The sequence below is a fragment of the Lucilia sericata genome, unplaced genomic scaffold (assembly GCF_015586225.1).
Source record: "Lucilia sericata isolate MDLA Ls3-8-SP2 unplaced genomic scaffold, ASM1558622v1 Contig000108F_arrow, whole genome shotgun sequence".
Classification (NCBI taxonomy): Eukaryota; Metazoa; Arthropoda; class Insecta; order Diptera; family Calliphoridae; genus Lucilia; species Lucilia sericata.
In genome coordinates this window covers 378,848-391,565 of record NW_023994140.1, presented here as the reverse complement: position 1 = coordinate 391,565, position 12,718 = coordinate 378,848, and the positions used below count along the sequence as shown (strand labels likewise).

Genomic DNA, 12,718 nt, shown 5'->3' with positions numbered 1-12,718 from the left:
AGACTATAGACTAGACTATAGACTAGACTATAGACTAGACTATAGACTATACTATAGACTACTATAACTAGACTATAGACTAGACTATAGACTAGACTATAGACTAGACTATAGACTAGACTATAGACTAGACTATAGACTAGACTATAGACTAGACTATAGACTAGACTATAGACTAGACTATAGACTAGACTATAGACTAGACTATAGACTAGACTATAGACTAGCTATAGACTGATATACTAGACTATAGACTAGCTAGTCTATAATGTAGACTATAGACGAGACTATAGACTAGACTATAGACTAGACTATAGACTAGACTATAGACTAGACTATAGACTAGACTATAGACTAGACTATAGACTAGACTAGAGACTAGACTATAGACTAGACTATAGACTAGACTATAGACTAGACTATAGACTAGACTATAGACTAGACTATAGACTAGACTATAGACGAGACTATAGACTAGACTATAGACTAGACTATAGACTAGACTATAGACTAGACTATAGACTAGACTATAGACTAGACTATAAACTAGACTATAGACTAGACTATAGACTAGACTATAGACTAGACTATACTTGAGACTATACATGAGACTAAACTATAGACTACACTATAGACTGAATAGACTAAATAGACTAGACTATGGTCTAGACTATAGACTAGACAGTAGACTAGACTATAGACTATGGACTATATTATAGACTAGACTATAGACTTGGCTATAGACTAGACAGTAGACAAGACTATAGATTAGACTATAGACTAGACAGTAGATTAGACTATAGACAAGACTATAGACTAGACTATAGTTCTGTTCTAGTTCTGTTCTAGTTCTGTTCTAGTTTTGTTCTAGTTTTGTTCTAGTTCTGTTCTAGTTCTGTTCTAGTTCTGTTCTAGTTCTGTTCTAGTTCTGTTCTAGTTCTGTTCTAGTTCTGTTCTAGTTCTGTTCTAGTTCTGTTCTAGTTCTGTTCTAGTTCTGTTCTAGTTCTGTTCTAGTTCTGTTCTAGTTCTGTTCTAGTTCTGTTCTAGTTCTGTTCTAGTTCTGTTCTAGTTCTGTTCTAGTTCTGTTCTAGTTCTGTTCTGTTCTAGTTCTGTTCTAGTTCTGTTCTATTTCTGTTCTAGTTCTGTTCTAGTTCTGTTCTAGTTCTGTTCTAGTTCTATTCTAGTTCTATTCTAGTTCTGTTCTAGTTCTGTTCTAGTTCTGTTCTAATTCTGTTCTAGTCCTGTTCTAGTTCTGTTCTAGTTCTGTTCTAGTTCTGTTCTAGTTCTGTTCTAGTTCTGTTCTAGTTCTGTTCTAGTTCTGTTCTAGTTCTGTTCTAGTTTTGTTCTAGTTCTGTTCTAATTCTGTTCTAGTTCTGTTCTAGTTCTGTTCTAGCTCTGTTCTAGTTCTGTTCTAGTTCTGTTCTAGTTCTGTTCTAGTTCTGTTCTAGTTTTGTTCTAGTTCAGAGACTTTCTTCCCAAACTGAAAAGTAAGAATTCCCTTAATGTCTCTTCACCAACCTTCCCCTTTTCTATGCAACCTTAGTACTTTAGTAGTTGTTGTTATTGTTTAAGTGTTAGTTAAAGAAGTGGATTATTTTGCGGTGGGTAATAATGTATTAAAATACAGCCGGCGTCTAAAATACTACCATTGTATTTTATGCCAAACTATACACTCAAACACTTTAATACATACTAATACACACACAGTCATGCATACAACCACCCACTAGCCTTTAATACTTCTACACTTACAAAACTGTGAGTCATAATTTTTTTAGTAATATGGCGTTATGACATAAATTAAATGTTATTGTTGTTGTAATCAACAAATAAATATTTAATATTAAAAATTATTAATGCTTTAAAAACACATACACACTTTTATATTTGTTTGTAGGTGTGTGTGTATGTGTTATTATATAGGTTAGTATTTCTTTGTATTGTCTTTTGCGGTTTGCCTTTTTTGTTTCGTTATTTTAAAAGGGAGAAGCGTTAAAAAGGGGGAGGAGGGGTTTTAAAGAGATAATATTTAATTACTTTACAAATAAGTGTAACAAATGTTTTATTAATTGTGTTAAGAAATCTAAAAATAATGAATTTCATTGATAAACTGACCTCAAATTTAAAATGAAAGAAAATATAGTTTTACAAAAAAGACCTTCATTTTTAAATAACTTTAAAGATAACAGAAATAGAGAAAGCTTTCTAAAATTTTAATTCTATAAGTTCTTTAACATTTCATCAACTTTTCTATAGAAAAGTTCATCCAAATTTTATCAATATTTCTAAGGAAAAGTTTATCCATTTATTGATCAACTTTTCAATAGAAAAGATCATTCAATTTTGATCCAGTTTCATTTTAATTTGACCAACTTCTCTATAGAAAAGTTCTTTCTAATTTGATAAACTTCTCTATAGAAAAGTTCTTTCTAATTTGATAAACTTTTCTATAGAAAAGTTCATTCTAATTTGATCAACTTTTCTAAAGAAAAGTTCATTCTAATTTGATTAACTTTTCTATAGAAAAGTTTATCAAATTAGAAAGAACTTTTCTATAGAGAAGTTTATCAAATTAGAAAGAACTTTTCTATAGAGAAGTTGGTCAAATTAAAATGATAGAAAAGTTCATCCAAATTTTATCAACTTTTCTATGGAAAAGTTCATCCAAATTTGATCAACTTCAATGGAAAAGTTCATACAAATTTGATCGACTTTTCCATAGAAAAGTTGATCCAAATTTGATCAACTTTTCCATAGAAAAATTTGTTTAAATTTGTTCCACTTTTCTATAGAAAAGTTCATTCAAATTTGATCAACTTTTCTATAGAAAAATTCATTCAAATTTGATCAACTTTTCTATGGAAAAGTTCATCCAATTTTGATAAACTTTTCTATAGTAAAGTTAATCTAATTTGGATCAAATTTTCAGAAAAGTTCATTTAAGTTGGATCAACTTTTCTATGGAAAGTTCATCCAAAATTTGTTCCAGTTTTCTATAGAAAGTTCTTCCAAATTTGATCAGTTTTTCTTAGATAAGTTCATCCAGTTTTCTATAGAAAAGTTCATCCAAATTTGATCAACTTTTCTACGGAAAAGTTCATCCAAATTTGATCAACTTTTCTATGGAAAAGTTCATCCAAATTAGATCAAATTATTTATAGAAAAGCTCATCCAAATTTGATCTAGTTTTCTGTAGGAAAGTTCATTCTACTTTGATCAACTTTTCTATATTAAAGTTCATTCTAATTTGATCAACTTTTCTATAGAAAAGTTCTTATTTTTGTGATGATCTTTTCCAATTGAAAAGCTTTATATATGAAAGTTTATGTTTGATCTCATGTTTTCTTAAAAGTTTTTGTATACATTTATTCTATATTTTTAAATTTCTGCTCAAAGTTTTTTAATTTTATAAAGTTTTTGTTTTATTTTTTCGAAATGTTAATAAAGAACATTAAAAAACAATAGTTGTTTTAGTAAGAGACTTAGGTTTTTTTCTTCTATATATTCATTTAACTTAAAATATTGTAATTTAAATCTATAGTTTGTGGTTTTAGTTTTTAGATTATATATTTTCTATGTGTGTGTTTGGATGGCAGGAAGGCTGCTTGCTGATGATGAGAGATGTTTATGTGGTGTTTTGTTGGTTCATATGCCCTGTATTGGGTTTATAGTTTTTTTTTTTTTTTGTTTGGTAAGAAGCCCAACAAAAGTTTTTGTTAAAAAAATACGATATATTTAGTGGCTTTATTTTCATATGACCTCTTCTACACACACACACATAAAAAAAAACTTTTTTAAACAACAGCAAAACACACATACATAAGTAAAACAAGTATTAAAAGAAAATGTTGCAAAAATTAAAAAAATAAAAAGTATCTTCTAAAACTATAAAGTAAAAATACTATCACGACTACGATGTTGTATTTTTGAAAACTAGGGCACTGCAGTTAACCACACAAGATATTAGACTAACACACACCAGAACATATAAACCAGAACCAGAAGTTTTAACAGGAGTCAAGTAATCCCCAAATATCAAATTTTTTACTCTTTTTATTATATTCCTTTTAAGGCAGAATTGTCACCTAGGGGACAGGATCTCTAGTAATTTATAGAGTGGACAGTTTAACAACTTTCTTGTTATAAACACAAGTAATCTATTGAAAGGGTACTTATATAACTAATTCTTTAATCAGGTGTAAAATCTCCTTCTTACCCCCCACCAAACTGCCGGGTATTTTTGTAAACTATTGATATGTAGTCTAACAAAAGTTTAGTCTTAGTTTAACCAAATACAGATACTACTTTGAGATACATATATGAATGTAAATAAATGTTCATTTTGTGGCCCCATAAACTACCCCATAAATTTACCCTTTTTGAGTCTTATAAAATTTTTTATTATTGCGTTTCTTTAAACAAGAAATTGCAACTTTTATATATTTGAATGAAGAACTTTCCCATAGGAAAGTTCATTACAAAATGAACAACTTTTCTATAGAAAAGTTCAAAGCAAAATGAAAAACTTTCCCATAGAGAAGTTCATTACAAAATGAAGAACTTTCTCATAGAAAAGTTCATTACAAAATGAAAAAATTTTCTATAGAAAAGTTCATTACAAAATGAACAACTTTCCTATAGAAAAGTTCATTACAAAATGAACAACTTTTCTATAGAAAAGTTCATCCCAAAATGAACAAAGTTTCTAAAGAAAAGTTTATCACAATATAAACCACTTTTCCATAGAAAAGTTCATCACGAAGTCAATAACTTTTCTATAGAAAAGTTCATTATAAAATGAACAACTTTTCTATAGAAAAGTTCATCCCAAAATGAACAAAGTTTCTAAAGAAAAGTTTATCACAATATAAACCACTTTTCCATAGAAAAGTTCATCACGAAGTCAATAACTTTTGTATAGAAAAGTTCACCACAAAATGAACAACTTTTCTATAGAAAAGTTCACCGCAAAATGATCAACTTTTCAATAGAAAAATTTATCTCAAAATGAACAACTTTTCTATAGAAAAGTTCATCACAAAATGAACATCTTTTCTATAGAACAGTTCATCATAAAATGAACAACTCTCTATAGAAAAGTTCATCACAAAATGAACAACTGTTCCATAGAGAAGTTCAAAGTAAAATGCAGAAAGAAAAGTTCATCACATTTGGCTGAACTTTTCTATAGAAAAGTTGACCAAATTCGGAGGAACTTTTTTATAGAAAAGTTGATCAAATTTGACTGAACTTTTCTTTGGGAAAGTTCTGCATTTTACTTTGAACTTTTCTATAGAAAAGTTGTTCATTTTGTGATGAACTTTTCTTTAAAAAAGTTGATCAAATTTGGATGAACTTTTCTATAGAGAAGTTGATCAAATTTGAAAAGTTAATCAAATTTGGATGAACTTTTCTATAAAAAACTTAATCAAATTTGGATGAACTCTTCTATAGAAAATTTGATCAAATTCGGATGAACTTTTCTATAGAAAATTGCTTCAAATTTGAATGAACTTCTTACTGTTTTTAACCCTTTAAACTTCTTAAAGTGGTAACTTAATAGCCCCACATTTATTGACTCCTACATTTGTACAAAATACATCATGCATGCACAAGCATGCATAAAGTTTCATTGTATTAAGATTTACAACAAGTAGCCAAGACTATAGATTGCATTTTGTGGGTGGCAAGGGGTTAGTTTAACATTTATGGGGCAGTTATTCGGTCTGGGCCAGATAAATTTTAAAAACTTTATACAGAAAATGTTCCTAGAGTGTGTGTGTGTGTGTCTGTGTGTGAGTATTCGCTGTAAAGGATGCAATTGTATTTGTATTTGTTAAGTAAATAATTATTTTGCATTCATACGTATTCCGGGCATAAATAATGGGCCAGATAGAGAGAAAGAGTAAAGATCATCATAGTTAACCACCCACTACTATATATAGACATTTGTATGCATTTATTTACTTTGTTTAATGGTTGTTGGTGGGTTTGTTGGGACCAGCTAGTGGTTGGGGTTTTAAGGCAATAATAGTAAACATTTTTTTAAAGAATTTCTTTATTTTCTCATTTGTAGTTTAAAATTTTATATTCTGTATTTGTTTTTTTGTTTAACGTGTAGTTAGGTGCTTTTAAGAGGATTATTAAGGTTTATGTTTTTTTTTTTATTATTTTTAGTTGTATTGTTACTTAAAAAAATATTATTAACAAAATAACCCAGCAGCAGGGAAAAATATTTTTAGTTTTATTTTAAAAACGTGGTGTAATTTCAGAAAACAACATGATAAAGGATTTAAAAGGCTTTGTTGTATAAAAAAAATAAGAATTTTTTTCACAAATCTTTTAAGCTTTATGCAAAATATTAAATGCGCATATTTTTTTGTAATAAGACACTGGCAAACGAAACCCAGAATTAAAAATGTCTTGGATCTATAGCAAAGTTCATTTAAATTTCATTAGTTTGTGAATTTCTACAAGTTCACTATAAAAAAATGTTTTTCAACACTTAATTAAGTAATTCTTAACGTTTTGCAACACTTCTTTCCTTAAAGACATAAAACAAGTGCTGGAAAACGTTTGTTAATAATACCAGCTTGATTTGTTGACAAACAATATATAATCTTTAAATTATTTATATTTTTATACTTTTCTATTAAATAAGTTTAATTTATCTCTTTCTCTCTTTTACTTAATATTTTAACCGAAAAAACTATTTTTCTCGTTTTTGCTTTTTAAGCTTTCTCTTTTAAAAGTATTTAATTTGATTTTGTTATTTACCATTAATATCATATCAATCATCATATCAATTGATGGAAATCAATTGATTTTTTTTTTATTAAATAAAATCATCATTTAAAATCTATCAGTTTTTTTATTTATTTGATTTCATGTGTATGTTTCAATTTGATTTGATTTTCTAGCAAAATTTCAATAAAAAAGGAAACTACTCTCAATAATATATAGGAAAAAATTGTTTTTAATAACAAATTTTCTATTGAATTTTGTATAAATTAAAGTAAAATGGGGGGCAAAAGAAACTGGGAAATTATTATTATATTATTGCGAATCAGGTATGGAAAAGTGAAATTTTGAAATAGTACTAGAATAAACTAAATATTAGACTAGACTAAAGACTATACTATAGGCTATTGGCCAAACTATAGACTAGACTATACAATACACTAAAGATAAGAGCATGGACTAGTCTATAGTATAGACCAAAGAATAGATTGTAGACTAGACTATGGACTAGACTATAGACTAAACTATAGACTAGACTATAGACTGAACTATAGACTAGACTATAGACTAGACTATAGACTACACTATTGACTAGACTATAGACTAGACTATAGACTACACTATAGACTAGATTATAGACAAGACTATCAACTAGACTATAGACTACACTATAGACTAGACTATAGAACAGACTATAGACTAGACTATAGACTACACTTTAGACTAGACTATAGACTAGACTATAGACTAGACTATACTATAGACTAGACTATAGACTAGACTATAGACTAGACTATAGACTAGACTATAGACTAAACTATAGACTACACTATAGACTAGACTAGATTATAGAACAGACTATAGACTACACTTTAGACTAGACTATAGACTACACTATAGACTAGACTATAGAACAATAGACTAGACTATAGACTAGACTATAGACTAGACTATAGACTAGACTATAGACTAGACTATAGACTAGACTATAGACTAGACTATAGACTAGACTATAGACTAGACTAGACTATAGACTAGACTATAGACTAGACTATAGACTAGACTATAGACTAGACTAGAGACTAACTATAGACTAGACTATAGACTAGACTATAGACTAGACTATAGACTAGACTATAGACTAGACTATAGACTAGACTATAGACTAGACTATAGACTAGACTATAGACTAGACTATAGACTAGACTATAGACTAGACTATAGACTAGACTATAGACTAGACTATAGACTAGACTATAGACTAGACTATAGACTAGACTATAGACTAGACTATAGACTAGACTATAGACTAGACTATAGACTAGACTATAGACTAGACTATAGACTAGACTATAGACTAGACTATAGACTAGACTATAGACTAGACTATAGACTAGACTATAGACTAGACTATAGACTAGACTATAGACTAGACTATAGACTAGACTATAGACTAGACTATAGACTAGACTATAGACTAGACTATAGACTAGACTATAGACTAGACTATAGACTAGACTATAGACTAGACTATAGACTAGACTATAGACTAGACTATAGACTAGACTATAGACTAGACTATAGACTAGACTATAGACTAGACTATAGACTAGACTATAGACTAGACTATAGACTAGACTATAGACTAGACTATAGACTAGACTATAGACTAGACTATAGACTAGACTATAGACTAGACTATAGACTAGACTATAGACTAGACTATAGACTAGACTATAGACTAGACTATAGACTAGACTATAGACTAGACTATAGACTAGACTATAGACTAGACTATAGACTAGACTATAGACTAGACTATAGACTAGACTATAGACTAGACTATAGACTAGACTATAGACTAGACTATAGACTAGACTATAGACTAGACTATAGACTAGACTATATACTAGACTAGACTATAGACTAGGACTATAGACTAGACTATAGACTAGACTATAGACTAGTCTATAGACTAGACTATAGCCTAGACTATAGACTAGACTATAGACTAGACTATAGACTAGACTATAGACTAGACTATAGACTAGACTATAGACTAGACTATAGACTAGACTATAGACTAGACTATAGACTAGACTATAGACTAGACTATAGACTAGACTAGACTAGACTATAGGCTAGACTATAGACTAGACTATAGACTAGACTATAGACTAGACTATAGACTAGACTATAGACTAGACTATAGACTAGACTATAGACTAGGACTATAGACTAGACTATATACTAGACTATAGACTAGACTATAGACTAGACTATAGACTATAGACTATATACTAGCTATAGACTAGACTATACACTAGACTATAGACTAGACTATAGACTAGGACTATAGACTAGACTATAGACTAGACTATAGACTAGACTATAGACTAGACTATAGACTAGACTATAGACTAGACTATAGACTAGACTATAGACTAGACTATACTAGACTAGACTACTATAGACTAGACTACTATAGACTAGACTATAGACTAGACTATAGACTAGACTATAGACTAGACTATAGACTAGACTATATATAAGACTATGGACTAGACAATGGACTAGACTATGGACTAAACTATAGTCTTGACTATAGTATAGATTTAAGACTAGCATATAGACTAGATTATAGACTAGTCTATGTAGTAGACTAAAAACTTGTCTATAGTCTAGACTATATATAGTCTATTCAATAGTCTTGTCTACTAGACTATAAACTATGGACTATACTATAGACTAGACTATAGAAGAGTCTAGAGTAGACTATAATATAGACTAAACTATAGACTAGACTATTGAATATACTAAAGACTAGACGGTAGACTATATGCTAGACCATAAACTAGACTATAGACTAAACTAAAGACCAGACTATATACTAGATTATAGGTTGGACTATAGCCAAGAATATAGACTAGACTGGTCTATAGATGATTTATTTCTCTACTTTTTTTTTGTCATTCACTGTTACATTTGCCTCTAACTGTGGGAGTTATCTGATACGGTAATATCTTGTAGTAGTTATAAAAATAGTGGGTCATAAAATTGTTTACACACACACAAACATACACCTCTCTACACTAACCAATACTGATTTGTATTCCAAAAGTGTTTGTGTAAATGTCTGTAAGTGAATCTTTACAATAAATTAAACCACAAAATGTTCTATTGAACTAGAAATCTATAAGTTTGCAATAAAAAAACGTTTTTAGAAAAAGAAGCTAAAAAAACAGAAAACACACAAGTCAATAAATATGTATGAATCTTAAATTGGATTTTATGAAATCATAATCAAAAACACTTAAGATTTAAAATTTAGGCAGATGTATTAAGTGGTTTGCAAAATGTAAATAAAATTTTAGGTTAAATAACTAAATCTAAGAATTAATTGAAATTTTATTTAGGTTTTCAAATTGTTTATTTTTAATTAAACAATTTATTTAGTATTAAAATTGATTTGAAAACAAGAAACCTTATATTAAATTTGACCACAAAATGAAAAAGTATTAATTTATTTAAATTTATTCGTAAATATAAAACTAATTTGCTTTTTTCTTTTTATTTCTTTTTAGTCCATTCTCTACCACATTTAACGGTATTAAGTCTATCGGGCTGCAGCAAACTGACCGATGATGGTGTTGAATTAATAGCAGAGAACTTACAAAAATTGCGTGCATTAGATTTATCATGGTGTCCACGTATAACCGATGCTTCATTAGAGTATATTGCCTGTGATTTAAATCAATTGGAAGAATTGACTTTGGATAGGTAAGAGGAAATACAAAAAAAATCAAAATAATTTTCTATAGAAAAGTCTATTCAAATTCGATAAACTTTTTTTTATAAAAATCTTTAATTAATTTTTCTCTCTTTACAGATGCGTTCACATTACCGACATCGGTGTCGGTTACATTTCCACAATGCTGTCTCTGACCGCGTTATTTTTACGTTGGTGTTCGCAAGTTCGCGATTTTGGTCTACAACATTTATGCTCAATGCGTAATCTACAGGTTTTATCATTAGCTGGCTGTCCACTACTCACCTCATCTGGTCTCTCTAGTCTTATACAGTTACGACATCTGCAAGAGCTAGAGTTGACCAATTGTCCAGGTGCATCACAAGAATTATTTGAATATTTAAAAGATCATTTGCCACGCTGTTTGATAATAGAATAATTTATGGAAATCTAAAAAAAAAAACAAAAAGATTTTTAATACGGAGTTTAAGGCAAAACAAAAAAGTTCAATATTATTTTTGTAAGTTTTTTTTTGAAATTTTATTTTCTTTATAATTTTCTTGTTTAGTTTTCTTCTTTAACTATTTATTAACTTTAACTACTATTTGTTAAGTAAATGTTGTTTATCTCTTTTTCAACTATTTTCTATCTAATCTAATTAATTCTTTATTTTTTGTAAAAAATATACTAAAAATAATTTTAGTTCCTGCAATAGAAATTTTTATTTATAAAATTTTCTTTCTGTGATTTTAGTTTTTAAGTTGGCAAAAGAATATTTCATATTTTTTAAAATAATATTTATTACTTTATTATAAAAAAAAAGAAAAACTATTTAAAATTCAAAGACTAAAAAGCGAAATAAAACAAGCAATGTTTACTTTAACCTAGAAATCTATTGAAAAATCCATAAAAAACAGAACGTTTTAAATTAAAAGCCATAATAATCCATTGATTGAATTAAAACTAAAGATGCAAGCTACAAATCTATTTCAAAATAAAAACAAATTAACAACATTTTATAAGATAATATAAAAATTTTATAAAAAATTAAGTAAACTTGCGGTTAATGATTAAAACCGACACGCAACCGCTTTAATTGTGTTTACGGCCAAAAGAGAATGTTATTTTTGAAAATTAACGTTTTACAACACTATATTTCTTCTCACATTAAAAACCAAGTGTTGTAAAACGTTAATTCAAGCTATTTATTCTTTTCTGTTAAGTTCTTAGTTCAGCTCAATTTTAGCTCTAGTTGAGTTCAGTACTAGTTCATTTCTAGTTCAGTTCTAGTTCAGTTCTAGTTCAGTTCTAGTTCAGTTCTAGTTCAGTTCTAGTTCAGTTCTAGTTCAGTTCTAGTTCAGTTCTAGTTCAGTTCTAGTTCAGTTCTAGTTCAGTTCTAGCTCAGTTCTAGTTCAGTTCAGTTCTAGTTCAGTTCTAGTTCAGTTCTAGTTCAGTTCTAGTTCAGTTCTAGTTCAGTTCTAGTTCAGTTCTAGTTCAGTTCTAGTTCAGTTCTAGTTCAGCTCTAGTTCAGTTCTAGTTCTAGTTCAGTTCCACTTCAGTTCTAGTTCAGTTCTAATTTAGTTCTTGTACAGTTCAGTTCAGTTCTAGTTCAGTACTAGTTCAGTTCTAGTTAACTCTTCTTCTTTGGAAATAAATTTACAAAGTGCAAAGAAATTAACGGCGTTATTTAGCCGTGTGCCAATAAAGTCATTAAATGAATTTTTAAAGATTTCTGTTTAAAGTAAACATAAAAAACTGTTTCAAATTAAACAAATTAAAGAAAAATAATAAATTTATTTATTTTATAAAACAAAATTAAATTATTTATTAATATTTATGTAGAAAAAGCAAAAAATGTTTAAGAAACCAATTTTGTAAATCAAACTATATAAAACACTTTAACCAAAAACAAAAACTAAAATAAAATTTTTATTAAGTAGGCAGCTTAAAACACGTTCAAATGCTAAAATCTCACAAATTTAATAAAAAATTAAAAAAACAAAATATTAACTTACTACAAATAAACTAAAAGATTTACAAAATTGGTTTGACAGTTACAAAAAATGCTAAATATAGTTTTTTAAATTATTTAAAAAGTTAATTATATATTAAACTAAGTTATTTAAATATAGTTTTAGTTGTTTATTTATGGTTTATAAAAAAATATTTAAATTTTCTTATTTATTTCTTTAAAAAAGACATAATTTTGTATATTTAACAAAAGGAAAT

General features: G+C 28.2%; 1 protein-coding gene across 3 annotated transcripts in view; it reads left to right on the top strand.

Annotated features, from left to right (window-relative positions):
* Window positions 1-11,824, top strand: part of LOC119600257 (F-box/LRR-repeat protein 16) — a 110,770-nt gene extending 98,946 nt beyond the window's left edge. For all 3 annotated transcript variants that reach the window (XM_037950373.1, XM_037950374.1, XM_037950372.1), the window contains exons 5-6: window positions 10,326-10,521; window positions 10,631-11,824. In XM_037950373.1, coding sequence (XP_037806301.1) covers window positions 10,326-10,521; window positions 10,631-10,928 — 494 coding nt within the window. In that variant the 3' untranslated portion in view covers window positions 10,929-11,824. The remainder of the gene's footprint in view (window positions 1-10,325; window positions 10,522-10,630) is intronic.
* The last annotated feature ends 894 nt before the right edge of the window (window positions 11,825-12,718 follow it).